This window comes from Quercus lobata, chromosome 4, assembly GCF_001633185.2.
Source record: "Quercus lobata isolate SW786 chromosome 4, ValleyOak3.0 Primary Assembly, whole genome shotgun sequence".
NCBI lineage: Eukaryota > Viridiplantae > Streptophyta > Magnoliopsida > Fagales > Fagaceae > Quercus > Quercus lobata.
Window position 1 is genome coordinate 34,092,563 of NC_044907.1, and position 18,195 is coordinate 34,110,757.

Genomic DNA, 18,195 nt, shown 5'->3' on the forward strand with positions numbered 1-18,195 from the left:
CACACTAAACTAGTTTGGAGATAACATTTTGGGTCAAACAATGTTGTATTAGTAAAATCTAATTTATTCGTTGTATAAAATAATAACAATAATAATAATAATAATAATAATAATAATAATGCGCGTCTAATACTATTATTCCTAAGTCCTAACGCCTATATAAACCACGCAAGCTCCCAAGTTGCAATTGGTATTCTCTTTCAATTTCCATCTCTTCAAAACATAATTGAATTATATATTTGTCCATATGGAACAAAAACCCCACATAGCTCTTCTACCAAGTCCAGGGATGGGGCATCTCATCCCTCTTGTTGAGTTTGCCAAGCTACTTCTTCATCATCACGACTTCCACATCACATGCATCATTCCCACAACAGGGTCTCCATCCAAAGCCATGAAAGAAGTCCTTCAAGCTCTCCCTACTAGCATAGACCATGTCTTTCTTCCTCCAGTGAACTTGGAGGACCTCAAAGGAGCAAAGCCTGGACTACAAATTACTCTCACCATGACTCGTTCACTGCCATCTCTTCGTGATGTGTTAAATTCACTAGTTGCAACTACTCGGTTAGTTGCTTTAGTGGTTGATCCATTTGGTACTGATGCTCTTGATGTTGCTAAGGAGCTCAATGTCTCGCCCTACATTTTCTGCGCAACAAATGCTATGGTTTTGTCGTTGATTTTGCATTTGCCAAAGTTGGATGAGACAGTTTCATGCGAGTATAGAGACCTACCTGAACCAGTGAAACTTCAGGGGTGCATACCTATTCACGGTCGAGATCTTATAGACCCGATGCAAGATCGAACAAGTGAGTGGTACAAAATGTTTCTTCGCAGAGCAAAACAGATGCGATTAGCTGAGGGTATTTTTATTAATACCTTCATGGAGTTGGATGGAAATGCTATAACAGCTTTGGAAGAAGAAACTAAAAATCTTTCACTTTATACAATTGGACCCATCATTCAAAGTGGTTCAAGCAATCCGGTTGAAGGGTCAGACTGTTTAAGATGGTTGAACAATCAACCAAGTGGCTCTGTCCTATTTGTTTGTTTTGGAAGTGGTGCAACCCTCTCATATGACCAAATGAATGAGTTAGCTTTAGGATTGGAATTGAGTAAGCAAAAGTTCTTATGGGTGGCAAGAAGCCCGAATAATGAATTGGCTAATGCTGCATACCTTGCTGACCAAACCCTCGACAACAACCTTCTTGCTTTCTTACCAAAAGGTTTTATAGAGAGGACCAAAGAACAAGGTCTAGTGGTGCCCTCTTGGGCACCACAAGCCCAAGTCCTTAGCCACAATTCAACAGGTGGGTTCTTAAGTCACTGTGGTTGGAATTCAACCTTGGAGAGTATCATGCAGGGCATACCAATAATTGCATGGCCGCTTTTCGCTGAACAAAGAATGAATGCAATATTACTAAGTGAGGTTCTCAAAGTTGCACTGAGACCAAAAGCTAACGAGAAAGGCCTAGTGGATCAGGAAGAAATCACAAAAGTTATAAAAGGTCTCATGGTTGGAGAAGAAGGGAAGAAAGTTCATAACCATATGAAAAATTTAAAGATTGCTGCTGAGAAAGCACTAAGCCCAAATGGGTCTTCTACAAAGGGACTCGCTGATTTAGCATCCCAATGGACAAATCAACCTGACTCTTAGAACATGAAACATTTCTTTCTTAATTTTATACTTTATCCATGATTGTTTTTCTGCTTTATTCCTCTCGTTTTTCATTATTCACTAGTTGTCTACTGACTCTGTTGAGTCTATTCTATATCACTTTGCTTTTTTGATAACAAGTCTCAGTTTGCGTTGTATTTTTTAACTGTATCATGTCTTTATTATATCGTTTATTTCATAGTGCTCATTTTCTATTTTTTAACCATATCATGTCACAATCCTAATTCTTAAGCTTATTCTCGGCTACTCCTCATCAAGTTACTACACAAAAACTACATAAAACTTTCGACAGTTGTCAGCACGGGAACTACCGCATTTAGCCCACTTAACTACAGAACGAATGGCTCTAGCCACCTAGCAGCCTCCACTAATAATGCTCTCAACCTTTTTTCCACGCATTATCCCCAATTCCTCATAACATATATAAATCACTCTACAAACAATCTAGAAATAATAAGCATTGAGTTCCATCAAAAAAAAAAAAAAAAAAGCATTGAGAATTAGATTTTTGGGATGTTGGTTAGAAGTCTTGTCTTTTCAATTTTCTTTTTTCTTTAGATTGCTATTAGGAAAAAAGGGTTGCACTTTTTCATTTTCATAGATAGAGTATCCATTTGGTAAAAATTATTTTTGTCAACTTATTTTATTATTCAGCTTATTTTTACTACTATTCATGGGTTCCACTGTATTTTTTGGTACTATTCATGGCCCTACTGTACTATTTCAGTTAACTTTTACATTTATCTATAATATTTTCAGAAAAAAGTTTTCAGTTTCAGCAAAATAAGCGGATCTTAAACGAACCCTAAATTAGGAAAAATATTAGCTAAAAATTTTCTTGTAGCCATTAGCTACAACTCCTAATAAAAATTTTAACATAACTATTGTGGGGACCGGCCCAAAATAACAGGCTGGGCCCTAGGCCCGTCCGAGGATACAGCCCATCCGAGGAGCCAGCGTGGTCCAAGCAATCTTTATTCAGGCCCACTGGGGCAAAGAGAACATGTCCGAGGAGTAATTTCTCCTCAGATACTGCAAAATCCGGGGTAAAGGTACATTCAAGCAACTATAATCCATTTTCCAAATACGTAAAAAGGAAGGAAACCCGAAATATCTCAGCAAAGGCTGCCACCACCACATTAAATGCATTACAACTACTCTCCTGGCCGCATTAATGAGAAGAAGACCCCTGAACAGTGCTACCTTGGCTACCGCAACTTACAAAGAACTGAGAGAGGTGTCTGATGGGACAGGTGCTCAAGTGGAGGTTTGGATGATCAACAAGTGTAAAGCCCAGATGATTGGAAAGGACCTATATAATATGTAAAAGTCCCCCAAGAGAGGGGACGAGGGAAAAAATGAGAGAATACTGTAGCATGGGGAGGAGTCTTACTGCATTGATCTGTATCTATTAATCAAGTTCTTAGCTCTATCATTCCTGGTGACCTTTCAACACAATAGCATTTGTTCTTGTTCATGTGTTCCCTTAACCCATGCAACAATCCGTTTAAACTTACTTAAACTAAGTTCTTTAGTCCATACTCTACAAGAATTCATTGTGTTGGACTTTTTGGACCAAGGCTTGTAACAGCAATAATTTGGTTACTAAATTGTGCCCCTACAACTCTATATATTGAAAATCTAACCACTAAATCGCAAGTTATTTATGTTTTTTACATGAATATCAAATTTCGTGTCAGTTGTATACTACTTAATATTTGATTTATAAACATATTTTTTATATATATAATTTTAGACTACAAAAACTTAGAATTTAAACATGTAATCGATGTCATAGTTATTAATCTTTAATTTTCTAGAAATTTCACAAGTATGGGCCTAATAATGTTTATGTTACTTATTTTGACATGGTTTGTGCTATAAACTTATTTTTTATGGACCTAATAATATTTATGTTACTAAGAGTTTTCTAATTCAACTAGTACCTTCTAATGTTCCCAATGAAGACATTAAAGAATTAGATCTCTCAAGCAAGCATAGTTGATTCCAAAGATTTTGAACACAAGTGGTAGGTTGTATTGTCCACAATCTTACTCTTATGAAGATTCAGCTTAGTTGGCAAAACATTCGATTATGCTCTGTGAGATGTTAAAATTCGTGTGGAGTTGTGACTTTAGTTGGGTAAATGTTCCAACAATTTATGGCCTGATTGGATGAAGGGGGGAAGGAGAGAGAGTGAAGGGGAGTAGAGTAGTGTTGGCTAAAAATAAGCTAATTTTGTGCTAAATCTATTCTACTCTACTTAACTTCCCCTCCCTCCCCCTCAATCCAAACGGACCGTTAGTTTCATTCCATTGTTGATCTAACGATGAGGGTTCGTGATAGACCACAGACTTTGGAGTTATTTGTGATCACTGCTTGGTCCGTTTGGAATTATAGGTATATATAAGAGTAGGGTTAACGAATTGGTGGTATCTCAAAATGAGATTGTTGCTTTAGGCAGAAAGTACCGCTCAAACTTCAAACAATCTAAATGTGTGTTTGGAAAAAATTAAAAAGCCAACTTATTCTTATTTTTGCTATTGTTCATGGGCCTCACTGCACTTTTTTGTACTATTTATGGATTCTACTGTACTATTTTAACTAACTTTTATATTTATCTACAGTATTTTAAGCAAAAAAATTTTAGTTTCAGCAAAATAAGTGGATCCCAAACAAAACCTAACTTGGTACATGCGAAGTCGACTTGCTATGTCAAGAAGTAATGGATTATGCTCTTTGGTGACTCCTGCAAAACAAATTTTGATAAGGCAATATTTGAGGAATTTGATGAAGATGTAGTGGTTAAGAACGATGGTGGTGATGTTATAGCCTCTTTGTTTGAAAGGATTCCAAACCATCTCTAGTGGTTACTCTGGAGTTGTTATCAGCAAGAAGAGCAATGCAGTTTATTTAAGAGAATGGCTTCCATGAGTCCACCTTTGAAGGTGATTCGAAAATTGTTATAAACTCTTTGCAACACATTGATATGCTCTAATTTTATTTCCTTCACTCATATTTATAGGAAAAGCAATACAGTAGCACATGCTCTAGCTTTGAAAGCAAGGTCTTCTTTTCCTTGTTCGGAAGGAGTTTGCTCATCTAAACATAAATAATGTTTTTTTTTTTTTGCTAATTTACCAGTTATTTAATAAAACTTTTGATGGTCTATTTCTAAAATAAAGAAAAAGAAAAAGAATTTAAATCTTTCCAATCCTAACTATCAATTTATAAAATAATATATATATATATATATATATATGGGTAAAATACTATTTTGGTTTTTAAACTTTACAAAAAAAAAAAATTTTAGTCCTTAAACTTAAAAAAATTCTTTTTTCATTTCTAAACTTTGTAAAATGTTTTTTCAATAATTTAGAGACAAAAATAACGATGAAAAAAGAAATTTTTTTAACAGTTTAGGGATAAAAACAAACTTTTGGTAAAGTTTAAAGACATGTATAAAATATTTTCAATAGTTTAATTAAAGACGAAAGATGAATTTTTCAATAGTTTAGAGACGAAAAAAATAAATTTTTAAATTTTAGGGATGAAATATAAACTTTTGATAAAATTTAAACAAATATATTCATTTGATTATATATTTAAAAAAATTTAGAAGAATTTTTTTTTTTTTTTTTTTTTTTTTGTGAAAAATTTAGAAGATCTAATTTGTAACTTAGGGATGAAATATAAACTTTTGATAAAATTTAAACAAATATATTCATTTGATTATATATTTAAAAAAATTTAGAAGAATTTTTTTTTTTTTTTTTTGGTGAAAAAATTTAGAAGATTAAGGTTTGTACTTTTTTTTTTTTTACTGTTAGCTCATCTTTCTCTCTCTCTCTCTCTCTCTCTCTCTTTTCCTCTGAAAATGCAAACTGAGCAAAGACAAACCCAAATCCAAAAAACCCAGCAAACCCTCACTTTTTTTTGTTGAGAGCGGAGGCCCTTCAATGTCCAATGCCTCCATCTCCTTACCCTCTCAAGCCTCACCACATATCAACCCCTCTCTCTCTCTCTCCCTAAAAAAAAAAAAAAAAAAAAAACTAGAGCAAGAGAAAGAGAGAGAAAAAAAAATGAAGCAGAGTTCACCTGAGGCGGTCTCATCATCATCCTCTGCACCCGTCCAATCATCGTCATCCTCTGCCATAACCACCACCTTAGCCAACCACAACCACCACCTCAGCAACAAAACCCAAATCCAAAAAAACCCAACAAACCCACCACAACACCATATCTTAACCCACAACCACCATTGGCCACAAAACTCAGCCAAATACACAGCAACAAAACCTAAATCCTTCAACAAAACTTAAATCCAAAAAACTTGTAGTAAACCCACCACTCCATCGGAACCCACAACCACCCCCACTGCAAATCAAACTCAGCCCACAGATCCATTACTTGAGACCACAACCACAAACCAAAACCATAAACCATCGTAGACCCACGCTTTGTGGAGACCATCGCCGACCGTCGCCAACCATCGCAGAAACCATCACTGACAATCGCCAACCATTGCCTTCAAGAACGTCGCTACGGTGTTAGGCTCGATGGAGAGTGGTGTGGAGGACCTAACTTGGCTGAACAAATTTGGAAAATTTGTGAAGGGACGACAGATAAGAGAGGAGAGGTTGAATGAGAGAAACAGAGAAACAGGGGGTTGAGAGGGAGAAAGAAAAATAAGTAACAGAAATTAACTCCGTTAGGATAAAATTGTCCTTATGGACTATAGTGGACAATTTTGAAATCTCATGAACCTGGTTGGTATTTCCTCAAATCTCAGGGTAGGTTTCTAGAATTTACCCAAAAATATATATATCTTCTTTTGAACTTATCCCTCTAGTTTCCAATTATTTCATCTTCACAGGCAACTAAGTCAAACAATCAAATTACCATACGCGTATAGTCAGCCAACAACCCCATAAGCATTTACTCAAAAAAAAAAACAACCCCATAAGCAAATGAATTTTGACAAAAAATAAAAAAATGACCGAGACTTTGAATTAGTGAGAGAAAGAACCAACCAAGTCCAAACACCTATATAAACACCATGCGACCTCCCCAAAATACCAATAAGAAAACATAGTATACTCTTTCAAAGGCCATCACTTCAAAATCCACATGGAACAAAAACCACACATAGCTATTCTACCAAGTCCAGGAATAGGGCATCTCATCCCTCTTGTTGAGTTTGCCAAGCTTCTTCTTCTTCTTCACCACGACTTCCACATCACATGCATCATTCCCACAATTGGGTCTCCATCCAAAGCCATGAAAGAAGTCCTTCAAGCCCTCCCTAATAGCATCGACCATGTCTTTCTTCCACCAGTGAGCTTAGAGGAACTTGAAGGAGTAAAGCCTGGAATCCAAATTACTCTCACCATGACTCGTTCACTACCACCTCTTCGTGATGTGTTAACGTCACTGGTTGCAACTACTCGGTTAGTTGCTTTGGTGGTCGATCTTTTTGGGACGGATGCTCTTGATGTTGCTAAGGAACTCAATGTCTCACCCTACATTTTCTACCCAACAAATGCTATGGTTGTGTCGTCGGTTTTGCATTTGCCAAAGTTGGATGAGACAGTTTCATGCGAGTATAGAGACCTACCTGAACCAGTGAAACTTCCGGGGTGCGTGCCTATTCACGGTCGAGATCTTCTAGACCCGATTCAAGATCGAACAACTGAATTTTACAAATTTTTTCTTCGCGGCGCAAAATGGATGCGATTAGTTGAGGGTATTATTGTTAATACCTTCATGGAATTGGATGGAAGTGTTATAAAAGCATTGGAAGATGAAGACGTTAAGAGTGGCACAATTTATGCAATTGGACCCATCATTCAAAGTGGTTCAACTAAACAGGTTGAAGGGTCAGACTGTTTAAGATGGTTGGACAGTCAACCACGTGACTCAGTCCTATTTGTTTGCTTTGGGAGTGTTGGGACCCTCTCTTATGACCAAATGAAAGAGCTAGCTTTAGGATTGGAATTAAGTAAGCAAAAGTTCTTATGGGTGGTAAGAATCCCAAATAATGACTTGGTTCAAGCTGCATATTTTAGTGACCAAACCCTTGACAACAACCCTCTTTCCTTCTTACCAGAAGGGTTTATAGAGAGGACTAAAGAACAAGGCCTAGTGGTGCCCTCTTGGGCACCACAAGCACAAGTCCTTAGCCACGGTTCCACGGGTGGGTTCTTAAGTCACTGTGGTTGGAATTCGACCCTAGAGAGTATCATGCAAGGTATACCATTAATTGCATGGCCACTTTTCGCAGAACAAAGAATGAATGCGGTATTATTAACTGAGGATCTAAAAGTGGCATTGAGACCAAAAGCTAACGAAAAAAACCTAGTGGATCGAGAGGAAATTGCAAAAGTTATAAAGAGTCTTATGGTAGGAGAAGATGGGAAGAAAATTCATAGCCGTATGAAAGACCTAAAGATTGCTGCTGAGAAAGCACTTAGTCCAAATGGGTCTTCTACAAAGGCACTAGCTGATTTAGCATTACATTGGACAAATCAACCTAACTCTTAGGACATGAAACTCTTCTTTTTTTAATTTTTAACTTTCTTCATCGTTGCTGTTCTGCTTTTCTCCTCTATTGTTTGCCATTATTCATTAGTTGTCTATTCTGTATCACTTTTGACACTCTGTGACGTATTGTTTAACTGCTTCATGTCTTTATTATATCGTTTATTTCATAGTGCTCATTTTCTAATTTCTATGTGACCACACATTATAATACATCTTAATTTTATAGTACAAGATTGAAGAAGGTGGGGCTCTCTCAAGCAGAAAAATTAACATGTACGTTAGTGTATACGTTTTTCTCAAAAAAAAAAAAAAAAAAAAAAAAAAAAAAAGTCAGTGTATACGTAAATTTTTTTGACTCAAACAATTATTGACACAACTTGAATAATTATTTAATAAAGACTAATACCCATCTATTTTATTGATCTAATTTCATAATGATTTAAAATATTCAATAGGTTAATATAATTTAAAATATTTTATAGGATCAGTAGCATCAAAATCTCTTAAACTGTAGTAAACACCACTACCAAAACTTCTGCAAAATTGGCAGGCGCCCACCCTCTGATATCGTTATTAATATTAAAGGAATTAGTTTTTTCAAAAACAAATTCTTAAATTTACTAAATTTTGTGTTTTAACAAATCCTTCCGTCCCGTTATGGTTTTAAGCCCTGGTATTAGTAACAAAGTTAATCAATTCTTAGCCATTTAATTAATTAGATTAATTACGTTTTAGACTTGAATTGAATAACATTACACAAACATGGATCACATAGAAACACCAAATGATGACCTAGGAGAACCGATAAAACAAAAACTTTTACAACGAAATCTTGAAGGATTTAACTGTCAATCCACATGGAAAAAATCCACTAGAAAAGAATAAAAGTTTAAACTAAAGATTTAATCATAAATCTAAAACTACCTTATGTAGTGCTTATTAATGTGGTCACATCAACTCTTTTATTCCGGATTTGTTGCACACGAACTCCTTGTCATAACTCTGAGATTACCTCTCAAAAGTTTGTTCCATTAACTTGATTGTAAATTAAATTGGATGCAACAACTTCACTTGATCACCTAATCCTTTGCTTGAACAAAGGTCTTTGGTTGATACTTCAAGAGAGCTTGAAAAATTCTAATTCTATGTACACTACACTGCTCTTGGAAAGCATGCTCTATACTTTCTTATATAGTAAACTTTAAGATGCAAGTTCCCTAGATCATAGGGTTGAGAGAAACTGCTGAGAATCCAATATGCATGAGTTCGACTTGTCCAGCTAGTGTTGAGAATCGTTGTAGTAGTAGTTCAGTTTCGGCCACCATCGAAAGGAAAATTGTAACAACTCAGACCTGTATTCAACAATTTCCTTTCCCCACAAAACCTGTTGCCACCCTAAACCCGCTCTCAACACATAAAACTTATGTACAATTTCTTAAGTGATATATCTTAGATCCTCTGATTACATTCAAATACAATGTTGCATTAAAATAACTTGTCCTTGAAAACATCATTATGTGTGTATTGTATTGGTCAATTCATATCATATGTCTGAATTCAATTAAAAATTTTAAAATACAGCACTAAAAATCCTATTTCTAAAGTTTTCCGATACAGCACTTAAAATATAGCACTTACCAGAAGGGTTTGTAGAGAGGACCAAAGAGCAAGGCCTAGTGGTGCCCTCTTGGGCACCACGAGCACAAGTCCTTAGCCACGGTTCCACTGGTGGTTTCTTAAGTCACTGTGGTTGGAATTCGACCCTAGAGTATCATGCAAGGTATACCGTTAATTGCATGGCCACTTTTCGTAGAACAAAGAATGAATGCGGTATTATTAACTAAGGATCTAAAAGTGGCACTGAGACCAAAAGCTAACACAAAAAAAAAAAATCTGGTGGATCGAGAGGAAATTGCAATAGTTATAAAGAGTCTTATGGTCAGACAAGAATGAAAGAAAATTCATAACCGTATGAAAGACCTAAAGATTGCTGCTGAGAAATCACTTAGCCCAAATGGGTCTCCTACAAAGGCACTAGCTGATTTAGCATCACATTGGACAAATCAACCTAACTCTTAGGACATGAAACTCTTCTTTTTTAATTTTTAACTTTCTTCATCGTTGCTTTTCTACTTTTCTTCTCTATTGTTTGCCATTATTCATTAGTTGTCTATTCTGTATTCTTTTGTCACTTTTTGACACTTCTGTTCTCTATTGTTTGCCATTATTCATTAGTTCTCTTCTACATCACTTTTGACCATGTGAAACCTACAGGACATTTGGTTAATTCCTAAGTTGTCACTAGTATTGTTGACTGCTTCATGTCTTTATTATATCGTTTATTTCATAGTGCTCATTTTCTAATTTCTATGTGACCACACATTATAATACATCTTAATTTTAAAGTACAAGATTGGAGAAGGCGGGGGTCTCCCAGGTCCCAAGCAGAAGGATTAACTTGTACGTCAGTATATACGTAACTTCTTTTGGCTCAAACAATTATTGACACAACTAGATTGATTATTTAATAAAGACTAATACTCATCTATTTTGTTGATCAAATTTTATAATGATTTAAGATATTCAATAGGTTAACATAATTTAAAATATTTTATGGGATAAGTTGCGTCAAAATCTCTTAAACTGTAGTAAACACCACTACCAAAACTTCTGCAAAATTGGCAGACCCTCACCCTCTAATATCGTTATTAATTTTAAAGGAATTTGTTTTTTCAAAAACAAATTCTTAAATTTACTAACTTTTGTGTTTAAACAATTAAATCCTTCCTTCCAGTTAGGGTTTTAAGCCCTGGTATTGGTAACAAATTTAATCAATTCTTAGTTATGTAATTAATTAGATTAATTATGTTTTAAATCTGAATTGAATAACATCACACAAGCATGGATCACATAGAAACACCAAATTATGACCTGGAAGAACCAATAAAACAAAAAGTTTTACAATGAAAACTTGGGAGGATTTAACTGTCAATCCTCACGGAAAAAATCTATTAGAATAGAATAGAAGTTTGAATAGAAGATTTAATCATAAATCTAAAACTACCTACTGTAGTGTTTACTAAATTGCTAATGTAGTTACATCAACTCTTCTATTTCTGAATTGTTGCAAACGAACTCCTTGTCATTACTCTGAGATTACCTCTCAAAAATTTGTCCTAGTAATTAACTTGATATTAAATTGGATGCAACAACTTCACTTGATCACCGAATCCTTTGCTTGAACATAGGTCTTTGGTTGATACTTCTAGAGAGCTTGGAAAATTCTAAATTTGTGTGCAATACACTGCTCTCGGAAAACATGCTCTATAATTTCTTATATAGTAGACTTTAAGATGCAAGTTCCCTAGATCATAGGGTTGGGAGAAACTGCTGAGAATCCAATATGTACGAGTTCGACTTGTTGAGCTAGTGTCAAGAATCTGTGTAGTAGTAGTTCAGATTCCGCCATCATCGAAGGGAAAATTGTAACAACTCAAACCTGTACTCCAACAATTTCATTTCTGCACAAAACCTGTTGCCACCCTAAACCTGTTCTCAACACATATCTTAGATCCTCGAATTAAATTCAAATACGATGCTTTAAAATTTATTGTCCTTGAAAAACATCATTTCTGAATTCAATTAAAAATTTTAAAATACACCACTTAGAAAACTATTTCTAAAGTTTTCCAATTTTACCAGATACGCATTCTTAGACCAAAATCATGATCAAACAATTTAATTAGAAGCAAAAAAGGATTGAGAAAGAAGGATCCAGAAATGTGGATCATAGAGGTATATTCCTTGCAAAGTCAAATGGAAACTACCAACCTCCCTTATCATATTTACTAAATGACTTTTGCATCCTTTTGCAAAAATTCTTCATTGACTAATGCACAGATATACAACAAAGAACCACATTAACAAATTCATTAAATAAAAGAAAATGACTTTTACATACCCCCGTTTACACATATTGTACACAATTTCAATTAACAAATACATTAAATAAAAGGAAATGTCTTTTACATACACATTTACACATATTGTACAGAATTTCAACACAAAAGTGATATGCGTGTACGGTGTATGTAATTGTGTGTATATAATAGACATTACCCTTAAATAAAAAACCAAAATTTTGTAATTGGGTCTATATAATAGACATTACCTTTAAATAAAAAAACCAAAATTTTAAGCTATTGAGAGAAAGAACCTGACCCAGTTGGGTTTAGTGGGGGTGGGGTTGCATCTATATATGGCATCCCATAGATAGATTCTAGATGGTCGATATATATCTTATAATACTAAGAATTATAGAAAACATGTTCACACTTTCCATCTTCCCATTCAGAAAGACGCTATATAAATAATGTAACCACTATTCTCTCTCAAAACCCATTTATTCAAGACTTCAAAGCATTATTGACACATATATTTTCCATATGGAACAAAAACCCCACATAGCTATTTTTCCAAGTCCAGGGATGGGACATCTCATCCCTCTTCTGGAGCTTGCAAAGCTACTTGCTCTCCATCACAACTTCCACATCACCTGTATCATTTCCGTACTTGGGTCTCCATCCAAAGCCATGAAAGAGGTCCTCCAAGCCTTGCCCACCAGCATAGACCATGTCTTTCTTCCTCCAGTGAGCCCTGAGGACCTCGAAGGCTTACTACCTGAAGTCCAAACTATTCTCACCTTGACCCGGTCACTGCCACCTCTTCGTGATGTGTTAAAGTCTACTCGGTTTGCTGCTTTTATCGTTGACACTTTTGGCATGGATGCACTAGATGTTGCTAAGGAATTCAACATCTCACCCTACATCTTCTTCTTGTCAAATGCTTTTGCGTTGTCGTTGGTTTTGCATTTGCCAAAGCTAGATGAGACAATTTCAGGCGAGTATAGAGACCAAGCAGAACCATTGAAACTTCCAGGGTGCGTACCTATTCACGGTAGAGATCTTGCAGAACCGGTTCAAGATCGAACAAGTGACTGGTATAAAATGTTTCTTCGCAGCACAAAACGGATGCGATTAGCCGAGGGTATTATGTTTAATACTTTCATGGAATTGGAAGAAAATGCAATAAAAGCACTGTTAGATGAAGAAGCTAAAAGTCTCCCACTTTATCCAATTGGACCCATCATTCAAACTGGTTCTAGCATTCAAGTTAAAGGGCCAGACTGCTTAAGATGGTTGGACAATCAGCCACATGGCTCTGTCCTATTTGTTTGTTTTGGGAGTGGTGGGACCCTCTCATATGAACAAACCAATGAGCTAGCCTTTGGATTGGAATTGAGTGAGCAAAAATTCTTATGGGTTGTAAGAACTCCAAATAATGAATCCGCTGATGCTGCATACCATAGTGACCAAACCCTTGAAAACAACCCACTTACTTCCTTACCAAAAGGGTTTGTAGAGAGAACCAAAGGCCAGGGTCTAGTGGTTCCCTCATGGGCACCACAAATCCAAGTCCTTAGCCACAGTTCCACAGGTGGGTTCTTAAGTCACTGTGGTTGGAATTCGACCCTAGAAAGTATCTTGCAGGGCATACCATTAATTGCATGGCCACTTTTCGCAGAGCAAAGAATGAATGCAGTGCTACTAGCTGAGGATCTAAAAGTGGCACTTAGACCAAAAGCTAATGAGAAAGGCCTAGTGGACCGAGTGGAAATTGCGAAAGTTGTAAAGGGTCTCATGGTTGGAGAAGAGGGGAAGAAAGTTCATAGCCGTATGAAAGATCTAAAGGATGCTGCTGAGAAAGCGCTAAGTGCAGATGGGTCTTCGACAAAGGCACTCACTGATTTAGCATCACATTGGACAAATCAAGCTCGCTTTTAGGACATGATAGCTTTGTTTGGTTTAAATTTCTACTTTTATTCCTTGTTGCTCCTGTCTTTATTCCTCGTTTGTCATTAAAATTTTTATTTCTATGCGTTTAGTACTATTCATAAATCATAATATCACCTCCAAATTCTCATAAGAAAATAATAATAAAAGCCGGTCCTAATTTTACATAATTGAAATATTTGACCCTTCTGAGAATGTGAGGCAGGCCTGACTAGCTGACCAGCTCCAAACGGAAAGATGAATTAGTCACACTTAACATTTTTTTTAATTTTGCCCGAAATAGAATTTTCCCAACTCTTTTTTTAAGAAGAAAGTTGTAACTTTTATCAAGTAAGAGCAGTCAAATAAATTGAGATTACAGTATTAAGATGTGAAGGAACATCCTCGATTAACATCGAATAATTACTAACATATCTAGCAAAGCTATAAGCAACACTATTAATTCCTTGTTTCTTAGTATGACTTGATTAATTATTTGAGTATATGAGGGTGGATGTTTAAATAAATGAAAATATATGACTTGACTCACATTTACATGTGTGTGATATGGTATCTATTTAAATAAATTAACTAGTTGCTAACTCATATAATGCATGAAATAATTAAAAAATTTATATATATATATATATATATATTTAATTGTTGGAATTTGGCTTTATAGTTTCAATTCTTGAAACACCAACTCCGTAGTTCTTCACTTTATAACAACCAAAAAAGGAAAGCATAGTCACAATATAACAAATACACAATAAAATATCTAACATATATATGTATGTGTCCAACAAACACTTTTTTCAGAATAAATAATCAAGTCCACCACATTGCATTTTCATATATATACTCATGTCCAATGATCTTCACATGGATAAGATCAATTAAAAAAAAAAAAAATCCTTCACCGCTGCATAACAACCAAAAAAATAGAAAAAGAAAAAAGAAAAAAAAGACCATCACATAAAAACAAATAAAAAAGCGAGCCAACGTGGCAACATTACACGCTAACAGAATGCCAACCAAAAGTAAAATTGCTATATGGGCATTTGACCTAACAATTTTGACTAAGTGAAAAATAGGTATTTATCCATAATTTACAACTTATGCAGTAAAATGTTCATATTTTGAAGCTATTTAGTAAAATACCCCTGTTTTTAAACTCGATTTTAACAAAATCGAGTTATAAGTGATACTTGATGTTAGGACATATGTGTTTCACATATTAAGAACATATGTCATGATTTTATGTAATTGGCTTATCCTTTGACAAAATGTACTTTATTTGTGTTTAAATACTTCAAGAAATCATGTTTCAAGATCAAATGTTGAAGCCTTCAAGTCTGTCCAAGAAAACAAGCTAAAAGTGCAAAATTACTAAAGCTCAACAGCTAGCATATGTCAAGGTTTAAGGAAGCTGTTCAACCCGTGTGCTCGACACCTGCTCGACAGCTGCTCGACACCTCCTATCTATCGAGGTTTAAGAATTTCAGAATTCTTGATATGATTTTCTTGGAATCTGTGAATGTGTCTTTGGGCTTTCTTTTCTTCTAAACCTAGACATATAAAAAGATTGTTTTAAGGGCCGTCAAACAATTTACAAGTTGCACAAGCATTGATCAAACTCTATTCAAGAAAATTGTGACCAGAGACGAAGTTCTTGCCCTAGTTCATCTCTTTCTCTTGAAGAAGTTGTTGTGTATGTGCACTGTAGGATTTTGTGACCAAACATCTTCTTGATCTTCATCATGTGGATGAATTGAAGAACTTTGCAGCCAACAACCTTCTTAGTTGGTGATTGAAGTTACGTACTGGGATCCGCACAATTAGTTAGTCACGTACTTGGGAGCCGTGCATTGAAAGAGGAACTATCACTACATAACAAGTCCAATTAGGTATTATGGTAAGAGTTCAACTGTAGGTTGGTAAGGTATTTTGGATTCCTTTACTTGTAACCGCTTGTTATGATAATAGTGGAGTTTCGAGAGTGGTGACTTGAAAATCACCCAGTGGGTTTTTTGCAGTGTAGGTTTTCCCCATTCGTAAACAAATCACTGTGTCTTTTATTTTCTGCTGCATATTTAGTTGTTTGGTGATTTGTTTGTGCTACCACGCACTTTGCATGATAAATTGATTAATTAATAACTTGGATAATTAATTAATTTCAATCACAAGGGGTTAATCCATTTTTGGCCTATCAAGTGGTATCAGAGCAGGCACACTCTGATTAGGTTTAATCTTTGCCGTGTTGATCCATTGACCCCTGTTTGTCATGGATAGAGGACAGTCATTAATTATACCTCCTTTATTTGATGGCACTAACTATGCATACTGGAAAGTACGCATGAGAGCTTTCTTGCAGTCTTTAGATGAAAAGGTGTGGCAAGCTATCGAGATTGGCTGGACTAAGCCAAAGGAAGCACCAGCCGATTGAGATGAAGCCAAGATCAAGGTGGCAAACTTCAACAGCAGGGCATTGAATGCTTTATTCAGTGTGATCACCAATGAGGAGTTCAAGAAGATATCCTCTATTGAAACTGCTAAGGAAGCATGGACCATTCTCCAGATAACCTATGAGGGTACAAAGGCTGTCAAGGATTCAAAGCTTCAGAGGCTCACTACAAACTTTGAAGAGATAAAGATGGAGGAGGATGAGCCATTCGATGAGTTCTATGCCAAGGTAAAGGACATAGTGAACTCAGCCTTCAATCTTGGGGAAACCATTCCTGAACCCAAGATTGTAAGGAATGTGCTCAGATCTCTACCTGAGAGATTCCATGCCAAGATCACGACGATAGAGGAATCAAAAGATATTGACAAGATTCCTTTGACTGAGCTGGTTGGAAACTTGTAGACCTACGAGCTAGGGTTAACAAGAATAGGCAAGTCGGGTAAAGGTAAGAGCATGGCTTTGAAGGCCAAGAGCAGTGACACAGATGAGTCTTCCGATGATGAAAATTCCAAGATGAAGTCCTATATCACTAGGCAGTTCAAGAAGTTTATGAAGAATGCCAATGGAAAGGGCTTTGACAAGGACCGTAAACAATCTAGTTCTTCTCAGTTCAAGAGTCAAGACAAAGGGAAGAAGGATGCTAGAGATGGCGGTTAGTACACTATTCCCGCAGGACCTAAGTGCTTTGGGTGTCAAGGCTTCAGTCACATGAAATATGAGTGTCCTACATATCTCAAGAGCATTGGGAAGAGTAAGGCACTTGCTGTTACCTTGAGCGACACCAAGCCTGAGAATGATTCCGACAATGAGGATAATGGAATCTTGAATGCCTTCACTGCCACTGTTAATCCTATCGATGGGATTGTTGAAGATGTGGTTGAAGAAGAGGAATTGGTGGAATCTAAGTTTAAGAAGATGGATGATCAAAATGACATCCATACAGCCTATGAAAAACTGTACAAGCTTTCTGAGAAGCATAAGAAACTGTATAGGCTAACCACAAAAAAGCTCAGTGATGTGGAACTTGACTGTGAGGAGCTTTCCACAAAGTTTGATGAGGCTAATCAGATTATTGGAGCACTGAAGTTCGAGAACAATTTCTTGGCTGAGAAGACCAAGAAGCTTGAAGAAGAGCTGTTTCAAGTTAGAGCTCAATTGGAGAGGACTTCAAGTGCGAAGCTTTACGAGATGCTCAGCATTCAGAAATCTGCTTTAAATCGAATAGGTTTAGGGTATGGTCTTTCTCTAATATTGCTTCAACTAGTACTACTGTTTTTGTTCCTCCTGCTAATAATGTTAAAATTGTGGACAATGAGATTAAAACTGAATTAGCTAGTGAGAACTTAGACAAGGGTAAATCTATATTAGAAGCACTCCTTAAACTTGAGAAGAAAGATGTAAAAAACCCTAGGGCTAAAAAGGCTAACTCTCAAAAGCCTAAACAGAAGGAGTAGCATCTCTGTCATCATTATGGAGTAGCCGATCATACTCGACCAAATTGCTATAAGCGGCTAGCCACTCAACAAAGCAACGGCATGATAGCATTTGGAAGCTAGAATCAGCTTCAATCCTCTCTTGCTCCTCTTGGAGATATTCTCAAAGCTCTCATGTTCATTTCGAACTTGAACGGTTTTAATTCTTCCCCCTCACCACTGGTTCAAGGGTTTGCTAGACAGAAAGGT

General features: G+C 36.0%; 3 protein-coding genes across 3 annotated transcripts; all 3 read left to right on the forward strand.

The window, feature by feature from the left end:
• The first annotated feature begins 247 nt into the window (after positions 1 to 247).
• On the forward strand, positions 248 to 1,654 carry LOC115983624 (hydroquinone glucosyltransferase-like). Its single transcript, XM_031106353.1, has one exon. It carries the CDS (start codon positions 248 to 250, stop codon positions 1,652 to 1,654), a length of 1,407 nt encoding a protein of 468 aa, XP_030962213.1.
• A 5,141-nt stretch (positions 1,655 to 6,795) lies between these two features.
• On the forward strand, positions 6,796 to 8,269 carry LOC115988053 (hydroquinone glucosyltransferase-like). The gene has a single exon (XM_031111683.1). The coding sequence runs from the start codon at positions 6,806 to 6,808 to the stop codon at positions 8,216 to 8,218; it is 1,413 nt and encodes a 470-aa protein (XP_030967543.1). The 5' UTR covers positions 6,796 to 6,805; the 3' UTR covers positions 8,219 to 8,269.
• A 3,765-nt stretch (positions 8,270 to 12,034) lies between these two features.
• On the forward strand, positions 12,035 to 14,061 carry LOC115985083 (hydroquinone glucosyltransferase-like). Its single transcript, XM_031108054.1, has 2 exons — positions 12,035 to 12,056; positions 12,677 to 14,061. Exons 1-2 carry the CDS (start codon positions 12,035 to 12,037, stop codon positions 14,059 to 14,061), a joined length of 1,407 nt encoding a protein of 468 aa, XP_030963914.1.
• Positions 14,062 to 18,195: the final 4,134 nt, after the last annotated feature.